A 22460-nucleotide genomic window follows, 5' to 3' on the forward strand; every position below is an offset into this window, starting at 1 on the left:
ATGTGCTATTATATTTTATGTTTATCATTGCAATAAATATGGTAGCTCATCCCCATTCAGAGAAATTTATATTTTCATTATTATTACTCCTGTATTTAATTTTGGTGCCAGTTAGCTCAATAAGTAATACTGTATCTCCATTAGCCGGAATCCCTCTTAACTGGAACTCTCCAATAGCCTGAATCGAAATTTTCTTGGAAAATCGTTCCCAAAGACAGAATTTTCCGGAAAATTCCAAATTTGGGAATGATTTTCTGACAAATTCTGAGAACAATTTCCCATTACCCGGAAAATTCCGGGATAGGGGAGTTTTTCCAGGTTTGAGAGATGATGTAATAGACAATTTCTGGAACTTCCGAGAAAATTTTTCCAGTACTCGGAAATTCTGAAGATGAAACATTTTTTTTCGGCTTTGAGAGATGATGTAATGCGCAATTTCTGGAACTTTTGAGAAATTTTTTTGTTACCCAGAAAATTCCGGGATGATGGATTTTTTTTCCGGCTTTTAGAGAATCGTCTTGTTACCCGGAAATCTCTCATTCCTGAAAGTGCTCTGCACCAATTGTTCCGGCTAATGGATATAGTATTACTGTATACCGGTCGGCCGGATACCGGATAACTTGGATTCTACTGTATTTGTTGAGGCATGTTCACGATCAGCCGGGATTATTTAACAGTTGTAAATACAGTAACTTACAGTCTTTGAATGTACAGTACCTGTACATGGAAACTAGATTTTCTGTCACCAACAAACTCCTTTCCATATGCAATGCACCCTGACTAATATTTTGAAAATAATCTTAAATCACTTGATCTTTGTTTTCAAATGGAACTGCTGGACTTTACTGATATTGTGAGGATTTTATATTTAACATCAGACACTGTATATACAAGAGAGGCCTCCAGCTCAAGTTTCCTAAATACTAATAATTTGATTCCTAAAAATTTATATTATTCAAAAGACGGAAATTTATTTTAAAAAGTCACTTCCTGACTTACTAGAGTATACAATAACCTGCAATTATATAATACAAAAAGAAACAAATGTGAACTGACCTGTTAGTTTAGCTTGTTCCATGATGTACTGGTACACTGGCTGCTCATACACATAGTCCAGGTTGGAATATAAGTGAGTCAAGTCACGGTGCTGTGGGCTGTTCTCTGGCTTTCCAGTGTTGCAAATACTGCTGGGGCTTGGTTGTTTGGTGTTGGTAGTACTGCCATTGTTAGGACTTAACTGTTTGCTGTTATTTGGGCTTGTTTGTTTGGCAGTGCTGCTGCTGCCTGAGCTAGAATTGTGATTCTGACTGTTATTGCTCCCTGTATGAACCAAGTGTTGAGAACTGCTGCTGCTCTGTAAAGTGTCACTGCGATCACTGTCAGTGGTGGCAGCAGTAGCATTTGTTGTATTGGTGTTGGTATTGGCTGTGGTTCCACGGTGCTTGCTGCAGTGATGATGACGGCGATGGTTGCAGCGACGGCCGTCACGATCGTTGCCAGACTTAGTTGAGGAGGCCTTGTTAGAGCTGTCAGTTCCAGGACACTTTAAAGGCTCTTTGTCCACCGTAGTTTGGCGAGAGTCAGTCCGTCGAGAATTACTGTCGACAGATCCTCTGCTTCCTGTTGTTCCAGAAACGAGCCCCGAGTCCACCTGGGAGTGAGGAGAGCTGTCTGCAGACCCACGTCCATAGTTAGACCTTGTGTCTTTATCAGTTAGAGTGGATGCTCCACTGTCTTGACCTCGAGGTGAGTCAAAGTTAAAGGGTGAGAACTCATGTTTGGGACTAGGAGGACTTGGACTAGAATCTGATGTAATAAGTCTGGTGTGTGCGCTGGTACTGGACCGCAGATCCATTTTCAACCTTGACTTTCCAGATTCAAGAGAGCGCTGCTTGCGATGCATCATGGGTGTTGCAAGGCTTTCTAAGCCTGAACTGTCAGATCTTTGGCGATAATTAAGGTAACCGTGGGAACCTAAAGAATCAGGACTGCCCGTCACAACATCCAGACCTTTTTGACGTCGCCGAGGTTGTGGTGTTGACTCTACTGATCGCATAGCACCAATTAAAAAACGCTCGTGCATTCCATCTTCATCGTGGTATCGAGGCCTGGACATAAAACTGTAACTACGAGACAAAGCCATTTCTCTTGGCCTATCTAGGTTGAGTTCTGAACGCTTTGGGTAATTAGAAACATCAAAGCTGCGTTGTTTAGCTATTTGTAAGTGTGAAAAGTCATGATGGGGAATACCCTTATATTTAGTAGATGCTGGGTCACGCATATCAGTATGAGCACGACGGTGTGAAGAGGGAGTGACCGGGGCACCCTGTTGTGGATGTGTTGGTGATGAATGGGAAGACACAGAGTCAGGAGAGCGAGGAGATAGTGGGTCTCTGTCTTTACTTCGTCTCTCTCCAACACGACTACTGACTGGCCCACCACGTTTCGAGTCCCTTAAACCTGGTGCACCACGAGGCGACTCCAACAGTCGGTATCCAGAACTCTCCAGAGAAGTGCGGCTTTGAGACATTGAGCTGTCACTTGACCTTCCAGATTCCTGTAAATACATACCAAAAGAATACTGAAAACAACAGTGCATTAACAACATAGTGAAGAGAGTATATGCTGCTCATTGGATGAATGAATAATGAGCTGATAGTACAGTACAGTACAGTACTGTGCCTATGATAATTATGGTACTGTACACAGGTATGCAGAACACACTACTAAGGGACAATAAAGAGAAGAAGTGGAGACATTAAAGGATCAATAGGATGACAAAAATGAGAACAAATACTAAGAACTTAATAAAATAAATTCTTAAAAAATAAAAATAACAAAGTGGAAGGAATTAACTTACAACGTGGTGTTGTGCCTGGAGTAGCAACATCCCAAACAATGGTGCTAATATATTTTCTAGTTCCACAATCATGATAGATGTCAAAGCTCTGGTATTAACACTCCCCATAATTTGAAAATTTGGATGGATATTATTCTGGGGGAGCTGCTGTGACATTTGAAAGTCTTAACAGAGAGAAGACTCAGTGGGTGGCTAAAAGAAGCAAAATGTTTATATTTTAAGGAGAGACACACCAGCACCTTCGTACTATTTTACTGTATATTCCATGGGAGAACATTAAGATGACATCACCTGATTCTGGCTGTGTACTGAAGGAGTGTTTTGAGTGAACTTGGTGCAGATAAGAAAAATAAATATCAATCAGTAATTATATATGAAGAAGAGCAGCCAAAGGTAAAAATAAATTATGGAGGTAAGGTTGAGAATGCAGTGTAACATAGATACAGAAATGTCTATACAAAAAGATACAATTCCAATGTAAACCAGAGAGTAACATGAGTAAAGTTCTGACTCCATAGAAACACTTTACCTAAACTTATGACACACTAGAGCTGAAATAACATAATTTTTTGATGGTACACTATAGCAACAAGTAGTAATGACTGTGCAAAGGACTCGATATATGTACAGCCACCTGCACTTATTGCTGGTACAGTGGCTGGTGTGTTTTCTGAGATGTGGCACCACTGGGTTTGTTTACATCGTATTAAAACTCCTGGAATGGCCCCAAGGAACCTCACAATAGTAACCAGACTAAGGAGGAGGCTAGATAAGCATTCCACACAGTTGCCACATCTCACACAATGCACCAGCAACTGTACCTAGTATAAGTGCAGGCGACTGGACATGGTAAGGATAAGTGACGATATTGAGTACAAGATGAGTGAAGAGAGTGAGTACAAGATAAGTGAAGAGAGTGAGTACAAGATAAGTGAAGAGAGTGAGTACAAGATAAGTGAAGAGAGTGAGTACAAGATAAGTGAAGAGAGCGAGTACAAGATAAGTGAAGAGAGCGAGTACAAGATAAGTGAAGAGAGTGAGTACAAGATAAGTGAAGAGAGTGAGTACAAGATAAGTGAAGAGAGTGAGTACAAGATAAGTGAAGAGAGCGAGTACAAGATAAGTGAAGAGAGTGAGTACAAGATAAGTGAAGAGAGTGAGTACAAGATAAGTGAAGAGAGTGAGTACAAGATAAGTGAAGAGAGTGAGTACAAGATAAGTGAAGAGAGTGAGTACAAGATAAGTGAAGAGAGTGAGTACAAGATAAGTGAAGAGAGTGAGTACAAGATAAGTGAAGAGAGCGAGTACAAGATAAGTGAAGAGAGCGAGTACAAGATAAGTGAAGAGAGTGAGTACAAGATAAGTGAAGAGAGTGAGTACAAGATAAGTGAAGAGAGTGAGTACAAGATAAGTGAAGAGAGCGAGTACAAGATAAGTGAAGAGAGTGAGTACAAGATAAGTGAAGAGAGTGAGTACAAGATAAGTGAAGAGAGTGAGTACAAGATAAGTGAAGAGAGTGAGTACAAGATAAGTGAAGAGGGTGAGTACAAGATAAGTGAAGAGAGTGAGTACAAGATAAGTGAAGAGAGTGAGTGTCAGGGCTGTAACGAGCAGGATGGTTCTTCGCCGCCCGCTTGCTTGTTTGTGTCCCCCACTTGGGGGGGTAGACGGAGGTGAGGTCGCTGCTGCCCTGTCACACACCAGACACTACCCAGCGTCAGCACAGCTGTACTTGCACCTCGCTGTTCGTTCAAATTCTGGTTGTGATCTCATCATGTGTCCTGGGCTCGTGGGCTGATTTCCCAGACCTTCACAAATCGACTGTCAATCTCCGGACACCTGCCCCAGCTATTACAGCGGCTGCCTCGTCATCGCCACTTCATCCACACCGTCTGTGCCACAGCGTCTCTCCTGTGTGGAAAGACCTTGCCCGTCTACGCCGACGCCAATTGAGGAAGCTGCCTTGACCGTCCCCTTGAGAGCGGATCCCCGCTCTACGGAACCTTCCACCGGGCCACCGCAGTAGGAAGTATTCTCTATATTGTTTGATTCCCGTAATTGTTTAACTGCATTAATTGTTGACTCCAGTAATTGTTTGACTCCCGTTAATTATTTGATTCCCTTAATTGTTGACTCCATTAATTGTTTGATTCCCTTAATTGTTTGACTCCATTAATTGTTTGACTCCCGTAATTGTTATTAGATATATGTGTGAGTGGTGTCAGAGTTTTGTGTTATTTCATAGTAAAGAGATGTCAATCTTGAACTGTTGCTTGTTATCCCTCGGAAAACTATGGTTCTTAACTTTCCTCATATAAGATCCTGATTAGGCTAGAAAGGGATTTCTATCCCTAAGTCCCAGGCCTTTACAGTGAGTACAAGATGAGTAAAGAGAATGAGTACACCAGAATGAGGAGAGTACAACACTAGAATGAGGAGAGTACAACACCAGAATGAGGAGAGTACAACACCAGAATGAGGAGAGTACAACACTAGAATGAGGAAGGTACAACACTAGAATGAGGAGAGTACAACACTAGAATGAGGAGAGTACAACACTAGAATGAAGAGAGTACAACACCAGAATGAGGAGAGTACAACACCAGAATGAGGAGAGTACAACACTAGAATGAGGACAGTACAACACTAGAATGAGGAGAGTACAAAACTAGAATGAGGAAGGTACAACACTAGAATGAGGAAGGTACAACACCAGAATGAGAAGAGTACAACACCAGAATGAGGAGAGTACAACACCAGAATGAGGAGAGTACAACACCAGAATGAGGACAGTACAACACTAGAATGAGGAGAGTACAACACTAGAATGAGTATATACAACACCAGATTGAGGAGAGTACAACACTAGAATGAGGAGAGTACAACACCAGAATAAGGAGAGTACAATAGAATGAGGAGAGAGTACAATGCCAGAATGAAGGGAGTACAGTGCTAGACTGAGAGTACAACACTAGAATGAGGAGAGTACAACACCAGAATGAGGAGAGTACAATACCAGAACAGGAGAATACAACACTAGAATGAGGAGAGTACAAAACTAGAATGAGGAAGGTACAACACTAGGAATGAAGAGAGTACAACACCAGAATGAGGAGAGTACAACAATTGAATGAGGAGAGTACAATACTAGAATGAGGAGAGAGTACAAACTAGAATGAGGAAGGTACAACACTAGAATGAAGAGAGTACAACACCAGAATGAGGAGAGTACAACACCAGAATGAGGAGAGTACAACACCAGAATGAGGAGAGTACAACACTAGAATGAAGAGAGTACAACACCAGAATGAGGAGAGTACAATAGAATGAGGAGAGTACAACACCAGAATGAGGAGAGTACAACACTAGAATGAGGAGAGTACAACATCAGAATGAGGAGAGCACAACACCAGAATGAGAGTACAACACCAAAATAAGGAGAGTGCAACACTAGAATGAGGAGAGTACAATGCCAGAATGAAGGGAGTACAGTGCTTGAATGAGGAGAGTACAACACTAAAATAAGGAGAGTACAACACCAGAATGAGGAGAGTACAACACTAGAATGAGGAGAGTACAACACCAGAATGTGGAGAGTACACACCAGAATGAGGAGAGTACAACACTAGAATGAGGAGAGTACAACAATCAGAATGAGAGAGTACAACACTAGGAATGAGGAGAGTACAACACCAGAATGAGGAGAGTACAACACTAGAATGAGAGGAGAGTACAACACCAGAATGAGGAGAGGCAAACTAGAATGAGGAGAATACAACACAAGAATGAAGAGAGTACAACACCAGAATGAAGGAGAGTACAACACCAGAATGTGGAGAGTACAACACCAGAATGAGGAGAGTACAACACTGTGAATGAGGAGAGTACAAGACCAGAATGAGGAGAGTACAACACAAGAATAAGGAGGGTACAACACTAGGAATGAGGAGAGTACAACACCAGAATAAAGAGAGTACAATAGAATAAGGAGAGTACAATAGGAGGAGAGTACAATGCCAGAATGAAGGGAGTACAGTGCTAGACTGAGGAGAGTACAACACTAGAATGAGGAGAGTACAACAACACCAGAATGAGGAGAGTACAACACCAGAATGAGGAGAGTACAACACTAGAAAGAAAGAAGCCAGGCCAACACTAGAATGAGGAAGGTACAACACCAGAATGAGGAGAGTACAACACCAGAATGAGGAGAGTACAACACCAGAATGAGGACAGTACAACACTAGAATGAGGAGAGTACAACACTAGAATGAGGAGAGTACAAAACTAGAATGAGGAAGGTACAACACCAGAATGAGGAGAGTACAACACCAGAATGAGGAGAGTACAACACTAGAATGAAGAGAGTACAACACCAGAATGAAGAGAGTACAACACCAGAACGAGGAGAGTACAACACCAGAATGAGGAGAGTACAACACCAGAATGAGGAGAGTACAACACCAGAATGAGGACAGTACAACACTAGAATGAGGAGAGTACAACACTAGAATGAGGAGAGTACAAAACTAGAATGAGGAAAGTACAACACCAGAATGAGGAGAGTACAACACCAGAATGAGGAGAGTACAACACTAGAATGAAGAGAGTACAACACCAGAATGAAGAGAGTACAACACCAGAACGAGGAGAGTACAACACCAGAATGAGGACAGTACAACACTAGAATGAGGAAGGTACAACACTAGAATGAGGAGAGTACAACACTAGAATGGAGAGAGTACAACACCAGAATGAAGAGAGTACAACACCAGAACGAGGAGAGTACAACACCAGAATGAGGAGAGTACAACACCAGAACGAGGAGAGTACAACACCAGAACGAGGAGAGTACAACACCAGAATGAGGAGAGTACAACACCAGAATGAGGACAGTACAACACTAGAATGAGGAGAGTACAACACTAGAATGAGGAGAGTACAAAACAAGAATGAGGAGAGTACAACACCAGAATGAGGAGAGTACAACACAAAAATGAGGAGAGTACAACACTAGAATGAAGAGAGTACAACACTAGAATAAGGAGAGTACAACACTAGAATGAGGAGAGTACAACACTAGAATGAGGAGAGTGCAATGCCAGAATGAAGGGAGTACAGTGCTAGAATGAGGAGAGTACAACACCAGAATGAGGAGAGTACAACACCAGAATGAGGAGAGTACAACACCAGAATGAGGAGAGTACAACACTAGAATGAGGAGAGTACAACACCAGAATGAGGAGAGTACAACACCAGAATGAAGAGAGTACAACACTAGAATGAAGAGCCGCATAACACCAGAATGAGGAGAGTACAACACTAGAATGAGGGAGAGTACAACACCAGAATGAGGAGAGAGTACAACACCAGAATGAGGAGAACAATAGAATGAGGAGAGTACAACACTAGAATGAGGAGAGTACAATAGAATGAGGAGAGTACAACACTAGAATGAGGAGAATACAACACTAGAATGAGGAGAGTACAACACCAGAATGAGGAGAGTACAACACTAGAATAAGGAGAGTACAACACCAGAATGAGGAGAGTACAACACTAGAATGAGGAGAGTACAACACTAGAATGAGGAGAGTACAACACTAGAATGAGGAGAGTACAATGCCAGAATGAAGGGAGTACAGTGCTAGAATGAGGAGAGTACAAAACTAGAATGAGGAAGGTACAACACTAGAATGAAGAGAGTACAACATCAGAATGAGGAGAGTACAACACCAGAATGAGGAGAGTACAACACTAGAATGAGGAGAGTACAAAACTAGAATGAGGAAGGTACAACACTAGAATGAAGAGAGTACAACACCAGAATGAGGAGAGTACAAATACTAGGAATGAGGAGAAAGTACAATACTGAATGAGGGGAGAGAGATGACAAAGGTACAACACCAGAATGAGGAGAGTACAACACCAGAATGAGAAGAGTACAACACTAGAATGAGGAGAGTACAACACCAGAATGAGGAGAGTACAAAACTAGAATGAGGAGAGTACAACACCAGAATGAGGAGAGTACAACACCAGAATGAGGAGAGTACAACACCAGAATGAGGAGAGTACAACACCAGAATGAGGAGAGTACAACACTAGAATGAGGAGAGTACAAAACTAGAATGAGGAGAGTACAACACATCAATCAACAGTACCTGCATGGAGTGAGTACAGTACAGCACATCAGTTTAATGAGTGAGTACATCACATAAATTAAACGAGTGAAATATTTTGATAAGAGAGTACAGTAGAGTACAACACCCAAAAAAAAGATTACAGAAGATAAACGAAAGAATGAAAAACATATAACATTTGAAAGAACATAATGCGACACATGAATACAGACGCATGCCACTTTTGAATACAGTATATATGTCCCCAAGAGGTATGGGCAACCCCTCAGCTTAGCGGGAAAACTTTTATATTAAGGAAATTATGGGCGGACTCAAGAAGCAAAGGACGTACCATAGAGATCTTATTTGGATTACCTATCTCAGGGGATTTCGAGTTGACACAAGGCGCTAAAAGCTAACACCAGAAACCATACATCAAACACAAGACACATGAACAGTATGGGGTATGGTGATCCAGTATTTCCCCTCTGGTCTAACATTAGCCAAGGGTGAAAAACACAGTGGAGGATGACAGTGCTGGTTGGCCTGTAGACTAAGTGACTCATCTGTGGTTGGAGTCTAAAGGTGAAGCTGATAATTGTTGTGTCAGAGTGGTAGTTCATCATGTTCAGTGAGGGAAACACAGTGAGACACATGTTTAGTGAGGGACATGTTCAGTGAGGGAAACACAGTGAGACACATGTTTAGTGAGGGACATGTTCAGTGAGGGAAACACAGTGAGACACGTGTTTAGTGAGGGACATGTTCAGTGAGGGAAACACAGTGAGACACGTGTTTAGTGAGGGACATGTTCAGTGAGGGAAACACAGTGAGACACATGTTTAGTGAGGACATGTTCAGTGAGAAACACAGTGAGACACATGTTTAGTGAGGGACATGTTCAGTGAGGGAAACACAGTGAGACACGTGTTTAGTGAGGGACATGTTCAGTGAGGGAAACACAGTGAGACACTTGTTTAGTGAGGGAAACATAGTGAGACACATGTTTAGTGAGGGACATGCTTAGTGAGGGAAACAGTGAGACACATGTTTAGTGAGGGAAATATAGTGAGACACATGTTTAGTGAGGGACATATAGTGAGACACATGTTTAGTGAGGGACATATAATTGAGACACATGTTTAGTGAGGACATATGTGTTTAGTGAGGACACATGTTTGGTGAGGAAACATAGTGAGACACATGTTTAGTGAGGACATATAGTGACATGTTTAGTGAGGGACATGTTTGGTGAAACATAGTGAGACACATGTTTAGTGAGGACATGTTTAGTGAGAAACATAATGAGACACATGTTTAGTGAGATACATGTTTATAGGGAAACATAATGAGACACATGTTTAGAGATACATGGGAAATATAGTGAGACACATGTTTAGTGAGGGACATATAGTGAGACACATGTTTAGTGAGGGAAACATAGTGAGACACGTGTTTAGTGAGGGACATATAGTGACACATGTTTAGTGAGGGACATATAGTGAGACACATGTTTAGTGAGATACATGTTTAGTGAGGGAAACATAGTGAGACACATGTTTAGTGAGGGACATATAGTGACACATGTTTAGTGAGGGACATATAGTGAGACACATGTTTAGTGAGGGACATGTTTAGTGAGGGAAACATAGTGAGACACGTGTTTAGTGAGGAACATGTTTAGTGAGGGAAACATAATGAGACACATGTTTAGTGAGATACATGTTTAGTGAGGGAAACATAGTGAGACACATGTTTAGTGAGGGACATATAGTGAGACACATGTTTAGTGAGGGAAATATAGTGAGACACATGTTTAGTGAGGGACATGTTTAGTGAGGGACATAAAGTGAGACACATGTTTAGTGAGGGACATAAAGTGAGACACATGTTTAGTGAGGGAAACATAATGAGACACATGTTTAGTGAGGGACATAAAGTGAGACACATGTTTAGTGAGGGACATATAGTGAGACACATGTTTAGTGAGGGAAATATAGTGAGACACATGTTTAGTGAGGGACATGTTTAGTGAGGGACATAAAGTGAGACACATATTTAGTGAGGGAAATATAGTGAGACACATGTTTAGTGAGGGACATGTTTAGTGAGGGACATAAAGTGAGACACATGTTTAGTGAGGGACATATAGTGAGACACATGTTTAGTGAGGGAAATATAGTGAGACACATGTTTCGTGAGGGACATGTTTAGTGAGGGAAGCATAGTGAGACACATGTTTAGTGAGGGACATGTTTAGTGAGGGAAATATAGTGAGACACATGTTTAGTGAGGGACATGTTTAGTGAGGGAAACATAGTGAGACACATGTTTAGTGAGGGACATGTTTAGTGAGGGAAACATAGTGAGACACATGTTTAGTGAGGGAAAACAACGTAAAAGGTGAAAAAATAGGTAGAATGTGCTGGTGTTGCTGTATGAAATTTACCCACCTTTCAGAGAGGAATTAGCATAAGATTCCAGATAATGCTAATAGGACTTGATAAGGTGCACAAGTAAAGTCTTATTATTAAACACAAGAAAATATAAAGATTTGGCAATGCAGATAAGAGTAAGATCAATGTATAGTACAGTATTGTATAATGATAAAAGAGAGAGAGAGAATGTCTAGCCAATTGTAGAATCTTTAATACTGTACAGGAATGACATAAATAGAGAGGGATGTTGCATGGCAGGAGAGTTTGTATGTGTAAAGTGGGATTTGCATTGGGAAAGTTTTTTGCAAGTGTAAAAAAGCCTGTAGCATGGCAGGAGAGTTTGTAAATGTGGAGATGGATGTTGCGAGGACAAATACATCTTACAGTATTTAAACATATGCGTGTGGAACACTGGCCTCACACAGAAGCTTGGGAAGAACACTTTTAATATCAATAATGAATATTTTGGGCTGAGAACACAAAATCACACAAGCAGATTAAGTCAGAATGAAAAAGTCAAAGGTAGATACTGTACATATATACAGCATACAGGTAGATTATAGACACAATAATGTACTGCAGTAATACAAACTGGATTCAGTGTAGTACAAGGGGACAATTTAAGCGGATGCCAAATAAAATGGTGAAAAACAGGAAATATTAAAAATAACAACAACAATAATAATAATAATAATAATAATAATAATAATAATAATAATAATAATAATAATAATAATAATAATAATAATAATAATAATATAAGTGGGAAAGAAAATAAAGGAAAGTGGTAAATCGTGTACAGTATACAATAAAAATATTCCTGCTTGAAAGACCTTCCTATTAGATGCAGGAAGATGTAGGACGATGACTATAAAATTCAAACAGGGCAGCTGGAAACAAAGCGCAGTGCACGCACACACAAACACAAACACATTCCTGTTGTAAAACGGCGTATTCAGCTATGGTGCTCCCCTTCCACAAGGAGCCATACAGTATCTATATTACCGGTCACTGAAAAGTTGCAGAATAAAAAATTCCATCTCTAGTTCGTGTTTTCCCACCACCATAAATCACTTCTTCCATATACATTCTCCTTCTTATTACTCTGTTTATTACTTCTACATTTGCTCTCTCTATATTAGGTATAATTCTCTTATTAATAACTCAGCTATACACTTCCCATGATATTCAAAAACTTAATTCTTAATAATTTTTACTTTCATTCTCGCCAATTTTCCCTTTCTTCATAAGACCTACAAAATACATCCCCTCCTTCTGTTATACACAAGCCTGTACTATACTGTAGTATTTTGGCCTTCATCCTCCAACCATTCTATCTCCAATCTTTAATATTCCAAGTGATTCCATCTACTTCTGGTGCCTTGATGCTGTTGTGCTTCCTTACAGCCAGTCACACCTCCCTCCCTCCCTCTCTATTACTTTGTCCTCTTTCACTCTGACATTATTCTATCTATTAAAACCTATAATGTATAATTCTACCTTTCTCTCATCTGTTTTATGTACCACGACAAATAAATTCCCCATTTCCTTCATACTTTCTCGTGTTGCAGCAAACATCTTCTTTCCCCATCTTCCTCTTACTTCCTCTTGTTGCTGCAATACATCTTTTACCTATATCCCTCTTATTTCCTCATATTTTTGCAATACAGTACATCCTTTGTCCATCTCCCTCTTACTTCTGCAATACATCTCTTTTTCCCTTTCCCTCTTACTTCATTGTGTTTCTGCACTGTTGCCTTTCTTTCACACTTAACTGCCACATCCACATTCTCAGCTTACATACTATATAAGGTGATACTGAACATCACGATGAAAAAATATTATTAAACAGAATCAATCTGCATTGTCATTGCCAACATAAAACACCTGAAATGATATACAGTAGCTGTGATCTGTAAATCAAAGGTAAAAAAAATATTATGATAAGAATTCAAAGTGAAATACAGTATATGTATATGCTGTATCAAACTATAACCATTTTTAAAGTCTCACTCTTAAAAGACCTATTGCTCTCCAAGCAAATTTCCTTCCCGTTCTCAACATCTCTAAATGAATGATCACCCTGTCGTACATAAAAGAGTCCTAATGTTATGACCAAGTGTTTGTCAAATAAGAAACTAAACAATTTACACACTGGCAGCCGTATTGACGGACTGTGTGGTTAATAGTATGGCAGAGAATCTTGCATGTGCAAATTGAGGTATACGGTGCTTCCTTCCTCTTGGACAGAGAGGTTAGTTAGTCAGAAAGAAGGCCATCTTAGTAGCTATCATTGTATAATCTGCTCACGCATGAGCATTAGGATGCCGTACCAATAGACATTGATGTTTCGCATACGACTGCCATACCTATATCTTGCACGATATATTTAAGTAGAAAATGACCCATAACTGGGAAATAGATGGAAAATGATGATTATCAAACAAAACACAACACAACCCAACCTAACCCAACCCAACCTAGATATTTATGATACAACAATACATAATAATTTCATATTGTAGCCCTCTCAAGTTACACAACAGAAGTGACATTAAATACAAGCAGACGAACCGATAAGGTTAACACTATACAGTATAGTCTGCATTTACGCGGATTTGGTTTACGTGTTTGGTCATTTACGCGGCACCTTGCCAGAATGAATATTTTAAGTTACGCGGTCCATTCCATCATTTACGCGGGAAACGGCGCCTGGAGGGTGCGCATTAGGTCGCTCTTACGTTGTCGCTGACGTCATATGACGTATCAGACTGTGATTGGGCCACGCATCCTTACCTCCCTCCACCGCTAGCTGTGATTGGTCTGATGTAACATGACATGCCCTGCCACCAGAGGGAAGAAGTCGCTGACCTAGCCGGGCCAGTCTCATTGTTCTCAGTTCTCCGCGTATATACTGTTCTCTCTTGTGCCCGCTATTCCCCTCACAATGGCTTCCGCTGGACCCCCACCACCCCCGAGAAATCTTGAACTACCTGGACCAAGCCATGGTTATGCGAAGGAAGTCATCGAGTTGGGGGAGAAAATCAAGCTCATCCTTGACAAAGACACAGTCAAGCATCAGTATGAAGTGTTTCATAACCTTCTGTCGAAAGTTATGGAGCTGTATGTCCAGATGTATCACGACAACATCAATGCTAGTCATCAACGTAGTGTTACGGACTTCTTTGCCCGCAACCCACCACAACCACAGCCAGCCCAAGTCAGTGATAGTGACAGTGAGGATATGGACTTTGAGGGGTTTGTCAGGGAAGACATGCAAACCTCTGTGAATAGTGATAGTGATTCACCGGAGGGCCACTAATCTGCCCTCTGGAACCAGCCGCCATCCATGTGTGCCGACCCATCTCTTCTACAGTAGAAGTCCAAAAATCCGGACTGCTTGGGGATTGGGTCGGTCCGGATTTTCGGATTTTCCGGATTCTCAGGCAGTACTTTTAAAATTCAAATTTAATGAAGAATAAAGAAGAAATGAACAGGTACATTTTGATAGTTTATTCATTTGCAAATATAGCATGCTTCATTTATCAAAACGAGCAGTTTTAATGAAAAAGCTGTGAATTCTAAATTTTATTCTTTGCCTTTTATATATCATAAATTGTAGACTTTCCAATGTCGTATGTTTCCATTAGAACAGTATTGCTCACACCACGATCTAGTTTCTTAATTATTTCAAGTTTGTCACTCAATTTCAATGTGTTCTTCTTTCTCTTCACACAACGAAGTTTATCTACTTTAGGAGCCATTATTATGGGCTTGTACAGTACTCTGTAAATGGAAAGAGTAGGACTCAAAATATTGTTATATTACAATGGTATTCTATTCATACTGTGCTTGATATAATGCATTCACGGAAATGTAATATTTTTGCTGAACGTACGTATTACAGTGGAAAGTGGGATAAAATCGTGATGAAAACAATGACTTTCGCTTTCTTTCGTTCAAAAGATGTTACCGTAATCGCTTTTCGAATGGTTTTCAGTTCAAAAACTGTTGTATTACAATAATATTCTATCCTAATTGACTTGAATAAATACTACGATACCATATTTCTGAATATTTTCATTAAAATCCATCAAAATCATTTTCCTTGTCATCGTCTGCAGCACCAAACAGCTTCTCCCAGTCCTCTCTTTGAACAGGGCTAGAGGGTACGTGTTTTTCGAATCGTTTTCAGTTAAAAAACTATTACATCACTCGTCTATTTTACCTAAACTGCGCCTGAATGAATATATTCTCGGAGATAAATAGTAGTTTTGTGGAAACGTGACGTATTTCAATGTAAAATAGGATAAAATACATGACGAAAACAAAAGACTTTACCTAAGCTTCCGATGTTCTTGAGATGTTACTCGTTTTTTTAATAGTTTTCGGTTAAAATTCTGATATATTACAATGATATTCTATTCATACTGTGCTTGATATAATACATTCACGGAAATGTAATATTTTTCCTGAAATTACATACGTATTACAGTGGAAAGTGGGATAAAATCATGACGAAAACAATGACTTTCGCTTTCTTTCGTTCAAAAGATGTTACCGTAATCGCTTTTCGAATGGTTTAGTTTAAAAACTGTTGTATTTCAATAATATTCCCTCCTAATTGACTTGAATAAATACTTGAATGGAAATATACAATATTTTTGTTGAAACTACCTGGGTTTCAGTGTAAAGTGTCGTAATAATAAATGGTAAACAATTTGCCTTCAGCACTTATGTTTCATGCACGGCGAGCCTCAGTTTATAGGACGTAGAGCGTTTTTAGTGGTTTTGTTGTTCCATTACCCTCAAAAACGTGGGTGGAACTATAAACGAGGAATATCATAAATTAACGATTTCTTGGTAAAAAAATCAGGGTCGACTGATAACGAGGGGGGGTTATAGACGAGTATATACGGTATGTTGTCACAGTTTGATTGCCCATTTTAAAGTGGCGACCACGTGGTCGCTTGTTGTCGCTGTGCAGCTGTGGCGCTCACGCATGCGCACATGCACACAAATGCCCGCTAAAAAAAAAAAATCTTTTTTGAAAAGTCCGGATTCTCGGGTGGTCCGGATTTCTGGCATCCGGATTTTTGGACTTTTACTGTACTAACATAAGTGTTAAACACCTTTAGTATAGTAGTGTAGTTTTTTATTTAGATATTATGTGTGTCAATACCATCATAAAATTATAATGTTATTTTTACTACAAGGTACGTATTGTGTCGGAAAAAGTGGAGTTTGGGAGTCGGCCCAGTCTCTATTTCAATTAATCCCATATGTTCTGTTATTTCGTTTATGCGTTTCTCGTTTTACGCGGACCTCCACGGGTTCAATTGACTGCGTAAATGCAAACTATACTGTACTTTACTGTACATCCCATATTGAAAGTAGCAAGGAATAAAAAAATAGAGGAGAATTAATTTGTGAAAACTGAGACATTTGCTGTGGCTGTCACCTATGGATCAGGTAAACTAGTTTCATTTTAAGAAGAAGAAGTAAACTATAATTTATCAGAAGTATTGCCAGTCACACTTACATAAGCACTTAAAGCAATAACTATGTACTCAAGACAAATTTCACTTCTTTTGTTGTGGTACATGTATGTTCAAATAATCTGATTATGTGACTCAAACACATGAAAAGCCAGACAATGTATTGTACCATACTCTCTTATGAGTATACAGGACTGTATACTATTTATATCACTGTTGTGCACTAAACTGGATCCCTATACAGTAATATCTGAACAATAGCCCAACATTAAAGAATTAATTATTAGAGTAAAGAACACACCTGCTTCTCCCTATAGGTGAGAGATGCTTTCACTACACTTATAAACTGTCCTGTACTCCATGACTGAGAACAAAGGAGGAACAAAATTTACATCTCTGAAGGGACCTCATGAACCTATCATAGCATATCAGGCCAAGATTTGTTTAAGAGCTACACAAACTACAAGTAAATTCAACTGGGTGTAAATATGATGATGTTCCACAAAGACACAGAGTAGAAGACCAGAGTTCTGACCATCAGTTGTGTTCTTAAATGTGGATCCAAACTTTTCTAGCAATTGAGGTAGAGGCGGATGACTTGGTGTTTTTACAATTATAAAATGAGCTAATATTATGCTATCCATAGGACATTATACAATATTATACTTTGTTCATTACTACAGTTCTGTTGTTTCTCTTTCCCCTACTGAGAGGTGACTAGACCCCTTTTCTAGTCAAAAGAATGGTACTGTACTTATGTGTCAATAATAAACTGAGCAGCCTCCAGCACCTGAACTGTAATATCATTGCCATTATTCAGAAGATCCCTAATGGTACAAAAGACTGGAACTGCTTTCAATCCCCAAATTATCAAGTCCACAGCCTAAATAACTTAAAACTAAAATGACTCAGAGAATCTTTTCCTTTAACAAGTTGCACCATATGAGTCACCAGAGGAATCTACTGCACTTGTTCTACAATGAGGAGTACTGTATGTCTCAACACCTCCATCAATTGTGATACAACTGATTTTTGAGCTGTTGATTAAAGTAAAGTTTCTGCCATTCTCCCTGAAATCATTTTTAATCACTTCTCAACTAGGCTTCCTTTTTGTCCACTTAGACCAGGGGTTCTCAAACTTTTTTCAACCAAGGACCCCTTATATACCATGACGCATACAAATATTGTCAATAATCAAAGAATAAATCATAGTCCAAAGCAAATGTTCATTTTAACCCAAATCCAAAATATCCTGTGAATTGGAATCGCCAAATCTCTCACAAATGTTAAACGCACTATTTCTCAAAAACTTTTCGCGGACCCCAGTTTGAGAATCACTGATTTAGACAACTAATTGTGCTGTCCAACATCAACAACCAATACAGTATTACATGATACATCACAAACCCACTAAAAAACTGCTGGAAACGAATACATCAACAATACCAAGGAAGACATATTGTATAGTTGTAACAGGGTACCCACTATGTAAGCTTCCCTGTACTGTGCTGTGCTGTGCTGTGCTGTGCTGTGCTGTACTGTACTGTACCGTACTGTACTGTAGAGTACCATACTGTACTGTACTGTACAGCATGCTAAGGTCCAGAGTGTACATGTTAAGCTGTAGGTGTTTGTCTTAAGGTGCATTTATTACCTCAACTTTCTGACTCATTAACAGAACTTTAATACCATTTACAAATTAAGGATAATACAGTACATGTTGAAGTTTGACTCTAACAAGCAGTATACAATAGCTTTTCTCCTGTAGAGATTTACAATTACAGAGAACATTTTCATGAGAATAAATACATTTAATTCACAAAACACTGACCATTAAATACCTTTGTTCGCTAGTTACTACTTGTACATGAATTCCTGAGTCCTACTTATAACACCTAAGGACAAACCTCTAGTACAGTATAAAAAGTTGTATTTCTTAATCATAAACATATGCTCAGTGGGTAAAGGTACAGTTTTGAAACATTCTGTGAACTCTTAAAAGTAGAAACACACTCTATGCATACCAGTACAGTAGTTCACACCAAAGATGGGAATATTAGGAGAAAAAGGATAGGATTTTGTGTTAGTATTTTTACCTATTTTCTACATTCCTTCTTTTCCAAACATTGCTGACTACCCATTACACAAACAATTTTAGTTGTTAGGAGTAAAATATGTCTAACCTGTCTGTATGGCCGAGAATAGGAGAGTGAAGATCCCTGTGAGGACTGAGAGCTCCGCCGCACCCTCCTGACACCACCTGTGTCCCCATTTGCATCACTATGGTGGTGGTGGTGGGAACATGAACCAGTGTGGCGATGATGGTGGTGGTGATGATGGCCACTACTGCTCCCACTCCCACCAGTACTGCCACCACCACCACCTCCTCCTCCTCCTCCTCCTCCTCCTGTTGAGCTGGAGGTGGGGGCATTGTGGGCAGAAGATCTTCGTGAGGGCCGTGGAGAGGGCACTGGAGACGTCTGTGTTGTGGAGCTGATCACCCTCTTGGATAAGGAGTGTGGTAATGAGAGAACCTCCGGTCCACCTTCTTTCTTCTGCAATGATCCCAGGCCAGAGGAGCGTGAGTGTGACACCCCGCCTGACCACCGCTGCTGCCCCCTCGAAGGTCCACTCTCAACCCCTTGTCCCCGAGCTCCACTCCCACTTCCTGGCTGAGATCCCCGGGGGCCACTTCCCAGCCCCGTCACCAAACCTCTCGTCCCACTGCCTATACCTGGTAAAGATCCCCTTGTTCCTCTTCTCCCAAGAAGAGAACTGTGACATCTCTGAAGTGACCCTGGACTGGGAACCATGCTGAGAGATGACCGGGAGGAGGACAGTGAACTACTGGGAGATACTTTAGGTGAGGAAAGTGAACCACTATTAGAGGGAACTCGAAATGTTTGTAGTGGACTATTTTTGGGGGATGCTCGCCCGGTAGGGAGTGGACCATTCTTGCTGGGAGGTGCACGGTGGTGTTGAAGGCCGAGAGAGGGATGGGAAGCCACAGCCGCAGGGAGGGTCAGGGGAAGCTGCTGGTTAGGACCCGTCACCAACACAACCACAAACCGCCACCCAGGAGAGCCAAAGTCAGTAACACAACATAAAAAAAAATCAAAATTACTGAAGCTAAACAAAAAAGAAGCACTAAAAATAAAAAAATTAAAATAAATAAAATAAAGCAACACATTAAAAAAATACCCCAAATAATCAACATAGAGGTTAACTGAAGAAATTCCCATCAGCAGCAATAATAATACTGTAAATAATAAAAGATGCACAAACAGTTAGGAGCAGACTATGAAAGCAAACAGTCATTAGTAGGTAATAAAAGCAGAGATGCCCCAATTAGTTTAAATAAGCAATACCCTACTGAACCATTAACACCTGTGATTCCTTCCTGTCAACTATCATAACACACCTGCACTAACCATTATACACCTGCACTAGCCATTACACACCTGCACTAACCATTATACACTTGCACTCAACATTACACGCCTGCACTAACCATTACACACCTGCACTAACTATTACACACCTGCACTAACCATTATACACCAACACTAACACACTAACCATTACACACCTGCACTAACCATCACACACCTGCACTAACCATCACACACCTGCACTAACCATCACACACCTGCACTAACCATCACACACCTGCACTAACCATCACACGCCTACATTAACCATTACACGCCTCCACTAACCACCACACACCTGCACTAACCATCACACACCTGCACTAACCATCACACACCTGCACTAACCATCACATATTGTCAATGCCTCATCGTATTGTCAATGCCTCATCATGTCGTCAATGCCTCATCATGCTGTCAATGCCTCATTACGGTGTCAATGCCTCATCACGTTGTCAATGCCTCATCACGTTGTCAATGCCTCATCATATTGTCAATGCCTCATCACGGTGTCAATGCCTCATCATATTGTCAATGCCTCATCACGGTGTCAATGCCTCATTACGGTGTCAATGCCTCATCACGTTGTCAATGCCTCATCGTATTGTCAATCCCTCATCATGCTGTCAATGCCTCATCATGTTGTCAATGCCTCATCACGGTGTCAATGCCTCATCACGGTGTCAATGCCTCATCATATTGTCAATGCCTCATCACGGTGTCAATACCTTATCATGTTGTCAATGTCCCATCACGGTGTCAATACCTCATCATGTTGTCAATGCCCCATCACGGTGTCAATGCCTCATCACGGTGTCAATGCCTCTTCATATTGTCAATGCCTCATCACGGTGTCAATACCTCATCATGTTGTCAATGCCCCATCACATTGTCACTGCCTCATCATGTTTATCAAGTTACTACTGTACCAGTACACACATGGGAAGAGCCACACGTTCAAATAATTTCTGGCATCATATGAGAAAGTTAGTGTTGCAAGTGTGTTTCATGTTGACGATTATGACTAAGATGGTTCCAGCTTTAAAAATTCTTGTGTTTTCTAACTGATTACTGTGACAAAACAACAATCAACTGCACTGATTCACTGTTCAATTTGTTTTTACCAGTATACCTGTATTATAACTGTTATTCTAAGTTCGTTACCATCTCTAATTGAAAAAGGAACTCGTTACATAGAGGTCAAGTCCTGTAACACTAAACACGGGAGATGCTGAGATGCTGTAATCAACTGTAATAAGATGCTCAGACCTTCTAAACTAACTAGTGAAGCAAGCAACAAAGCAAAGCATGTTAATATAAGCAACTAAATAATACAAACAAAGAATTATGTAAAAGTTGTGGCGTTGCACTAGTAGGTACAGTACAGGCTTAAACCACATACATAATGAACATGGGTTGTGTGGTGGGCAAAACCAGAGCTTATATCATAATTATATTGTATCAACTAAACCTTTCCCATGAACACCAATGGCTAAATAAAATGTTAACATATGCTCACAAAATATCTGTTTGGCTGTCTCTAAGTTCTCAAAGTTAAAGCAATAAAATGAATCTGCTTTACACTAGAAATCACAAAAATAAAAATCCTATTGAAAAATGTGATTCAAGATGCATTGCCTACTTCTGTGTTGAGATTCTGTTGTAACACTTAGATGCAATATTCACTGAACTGGGACAATACTGCAATTCATGAAAGGTTAACAATTTGATCCACTCTTATAGAATTTGGGTAAAATTTAGTCAACGTTATACAATAGTTTCATCCATGAAATAGTGGTCAATTTATACACTGTAATTAGTTCTCCATAATAAAGCTTGGGTTAAGTATCCAAATAAGATACAGTGCTGTTATTAGTATTGGGAGGCCCGAAATGGTGGATATAGACCTACATTATGTTTTCTTGTTAGTCTTGGTATTAGGAATAGAATACAATCTTTAAAACTACCCATACCTTCATTAACATACCTTAAAATTAAAAGGGAAATACAAATACATTTTAACTACCACCTATTGGTTATAAGTTAAATTATTATCTGAAAGTAACTGGTCAAATATTAAGTTGTATACAGTCGAGCCAACAGCTGTGGAA

General features: G+C 40.0%; 1 protein-coding gene across 11 annotated transcripts in view; it reads right to left on the bottom strand.

Annotated features, from left to right (window-relative positions):
• LOC121861534 (rho GTPase-activating protein 39-like) overlaps nucleotides 1-22460 on the bottom strand; it is a 141812-nt gene that overhangs the window by 23730 nt on the left and 95622 nt on the right. For 3 of the 11 annotated variants that reach the window (XM_042359371.1, XM_042359375.1, XM_042359372.1), the window contains 2 exons: nucleotides 19102-19971; nucleotides 1057-2557 (listed from right to left, as the gene is read on the bottom strand). In XM_042359371.1, the coding sequence (XP_042215305.1) occupies nucleotides 1057-2557; nucleotides 19102-19971 (2371 nt within the window). The remainder of the gene's footprint in view (nucleotides 1-1056; nucleotides 2558-19101; nucleotides 19972-22460) is intronic. The other 8 variants (XM_042359374.1, XM_042359377.1, XM_042359373.1 and 5 more) reach the window with 4 other exon arrangements.

Source organism: Homarus americanus, unplaced genomic scaffold, assembly GCF_018991925.1.
Source record: "Homarus americanus isolate GMGI-L3 unplaced genomic scaffold, GMGI_Hamer_2.0 scaffold24260, whole genome shotgun sequence".
Taxonomy (NCBI): Eukaryota; Metazoa; Arthropoda; class Malacostraca; order Decapoda; family Nephropidae; genus Homarus; species Homarus americanus.